The sequence below is a fragment of the Phoenix dactylifera genome, chromosome 7, assembly GCF_051530095.1.
Source record: "Phoenix dactylifera cultivar Ajwa chromosome 7, Ajwa_hap1_PhDact_Kaust_v1.1, whole genome shotgun sequence".
Lineage (NCBI taxonomy): Eukaryota > Viridiplantae > Streptophyta > Magnoliopsida > Arecales > Arecaceae > Phoenix > Phoenix dactylifera.
Genome location: NC_143196.1, coordinates 28603709 through 28606978, shown reverse-complemented (window position 1 = coordinate 28606978; position 3270 = coordinate 28603709). Strand labels below are relative to the sequence as shown.

Sequence of the window (3270 nt, the reverse complement as noted above, 5' to 3'; positions counted from 1 at the left end):
CAACCAAATGCAGCCAACAAGATTTTCAGTACCAATATTCTATTAGTACGATGTCATTTTCCGTACCAACACTTCAATATGAGGGATGCCCTAAATATCAGTTCATAGGAGTCCATGCAGTCCAGTACTAAAAAACAGGAATCTCATCCACCCTGAATTCTGATTCAGACACAGAAAAGCAGCCAGCATCCTACACATGCCACCTAATATTATACCAGTACAAATTAATACAAGAACAACAATTCATTTTTCCACAGCTCAATGTTGTATAAAGATGCCATATTTAAAATTCCCAGCTATAATAAGTTCACCTATAATGAGTAAAAACTCTGTAAGCTATAATGAGTGAAAACTGTGAGCTAGAAAAAGAGAAACAACATCCTGTTACTGGGTTTGAGGATTGTAAAATGCCATTCTGGGTGGCAGCAGTGGCCGATAACTAGGTGCCATTGGTTTTCGAATGCTGGACTGTGCTGGCTGCTGATTTATTGACACAGGCTGGTTAGTTGGCTGTCGATTTATTGGCAGCGGCTGGTACATAGGCGGCGGCGGCGGCTGTTGGAACAAAGCTACGGGCTGCTGCTGCTGATGTGTCAAAGACACAGGCATTGTCAGGTTCATCATCTGAGGCGGAGGCGACGGTGGTGGAGGTAGGGCATTGTAAGAGTCCAGCAGTCCAGTCATCACTCCTTCAGATGGTTGTAGGTACTGCATTGTGGAACTTTGATAGAGATTGAATTGGGGCTGGAATGACATTGTTTGGTTTTGTATAGGAGTTTGCTGCACTAGAACAGTTTGAGGTGGATGTGGTGCTGAAATAGCCATTTGTGGAACAGGCATAAAGGCTGTCGCAGTGGCACTGGGATTGGAAACTGGCATGGGATTCTCCAATTTCATCTTCTTAGCTGGTGGTTCAGAGTTAATTGAATCAGCTGATCTAACAAGATAAGCACTCTCCGCTTCTTCTGCAACAAATGCGGAGAGGACAGAGGTCTTTATCTTCAGGGAACGAGTAGAAGCAGCAAACTTGTTGGCTACCTCAGCAGCAATTGCAGCAGTACCCTTATTCTGTGGTTGAAGTGCAGGATAATTTGAGTTTGGTTTTGGAGGTTCTGCTGAAGGTGGCAGCTTTGCTGACATCACAACTGGTTCATCATGAACCTGCCTTTGCATGTCCTCAGCTTCCTCCAGCGTTCCTTGGGCCACCTGCCATTTAGAATGTATTTGTTAGATCGAACAAAACTCAAAATCATCACGATTGTCGGAGTATACCAAATGTAATTGTATTTGTCAGTCCCTGTTAACCGAAAACTGTATCGTGAGTCAAGAGGAGAGCTTTATCTTGCATATAGGAGATTTAGTCATCTAATTCACAAATTTTCATGCTAACATTAACTAGACTGTTGTCACTAACCTAAAATGATATTTGTAATGAATTTTAATAGATTGATACTCTGCTATGTCCCAAAGAGATGTCACTATGCCAGTTTCCTAAAATTCAGAATACAAGGGTGACAAACAATTTCTTGTCATATGAGATTGCCCTAGCAAGCATTGTACCCCAAGCTTGCTCCAATGGTGTAAGTATTCCTGTAATATATATGGAAATATAGATATGCACAAGATTGTTGATTGGTCAACCATGCAAAGTCATAAGCCTACGGGTTAGAGATCACACCTAGTGCATGACTGACAACTCTACCTTGTCACGACACTCCTGAAAAGTGGCTGAAATAGAAGTACAGCCTACCAAAGATGTACCGGTCTTCTCTCTCGCACTCTCCGACTTCAATAAGAAGATTGATGGATGTCAACCTAATGCTTGTTTTTCATATGTAGAGAAATACCAGAGCGCTGTATCTATAGCTGTTGTTGGACCTTCCATCACAGTCTTAGTTCTAATAGGATTTGTCTCCTTATATATGTAACCAGGACCAGTGTCCTAACTTGATCGTGAACCATTTAAGTTTGGTTAAAGTTTCACTAGAAAGAGGTCCTAAGAAGATGCTAAGTCTAACAATTTGGAGATCCAAGACAAGCATTAGATGATTTACACATTAAAGAAGACATCATGTTTAGAGAGAACAAGCTTGGAAACCAAATTACAAACCTGTATCTGAGTGCGAACATTCTCCAGAGTAGATTCCTGAATAACTTCGATAAGTGAGTACGCAGAACTCCATGCATATCTAAGTCAAGTGTGGTTACTAGCAATTACAAACTACAAAAATCAAACCTGTTCCTCCAGTGCTGCTTTTAACTGAGAAACAAGGGCTGCTCTGTTTGCCTCAACTGATATGAGCTTCTCAAGGCACTTGGTTAAAGTGATCTCATGCTTCTGTAACTCATTTGCTAAGGTCTCCTTCCGAGGGTCCCCTACCAAAACTAGAAATATTGAGAAATGCCATGCAGTATATGATGAAGGATTACGAGGAATGGCAGAACTTGTAAAAGAGAAACTGTTTTCTATAATGGCTAAAATATTTTTAGATCACCTCGACTGCAGGCATATTTAATTTTCTTTTCCAATTCCCAGACATGCCGAACAGCATTCATGCACTTGTTCATGTCCACATCCTCTTTAGGTTTTTCACTGATAACAATACGAAAGGCAGATAAAATCTTTTCTTCTTTGCCTCCAACAGATAATTTCTGGATTTAAGAGAATTGTTAATTCAATCAGTTCCCTTATTTCGTCATAGATATTTGTTTTTAAAAAAGTTAGGATCAAGAAAATGAATGGGGCTTTTACAGTCTGAGAGTCTCTTCTTACAATTCCAGCAGAACTACAAGAATAATTTTTGTTCAATTCCAATGCAGGTGAAGGTTCATTTCCAAGAATAAAGTCTTTAAGGTCTTGACCACGAGATCCAAAAACTCTTCTCTCTACCCAAATATTAACCTACAATAATAAATGAGCATCTCTCATATTAGAAGACTATAGCAATATTCTAAAAATGGCATTTATCATTCTACTCCAGAAGTCATCAATAAAATACCATTCAGATTCAAGACCTTGTAATCATACCACCACATATAGTAGATTATGAAGCTTTCTTCACTTCTTCAATGGAACTCAATGGAGAGTCACACATATAGCATTTTTCTTTTTTTTTTCTTTTCCTTTTTTTCCGAGGGTGGCGGTTGGGGGGAGGGGAGACAAGGATAGGCTCAAGAATCATTGCACCAAACAATACAAGATCACATATATCAAGCTTCATGATGCACAAGTCTAATCACAAACTGAAAAATTCATAGTCTAATTATCTC

At 39.6% G+C, this 3270-nt stretch overlaps 1 protein-coding gene across 1 annotated transcript; it reads right to left on the bottom strand.

Annotated features, from left to right (window-relative positions):
• Positions 1-216: 216 nt before the first annotated feature.
• Positions 217-3036, bottom strand: LOC103723550 (uncharacterized). The gene is made up of 6 exons (XM_088724353.2): positions 3016-3036; positions 2753-2902; positions 2496-2652; positions 2237-2385; positions 2111-2146; positions 217-1206 (listed from the first exon to the last, which is right to left on the bottom strand). The coding sequence occupies exons 1-6, from the start codon at positions 3034-3036 to the stop codon at positions 385-387; spliced, it is 1335 nt and encodes a 444-aa protein (XP_088580479.2). The 3' UTR covers positions 217-384.
• Between the last annotated feature and the right edge of the window lie 234 nt (positions 3037-3270).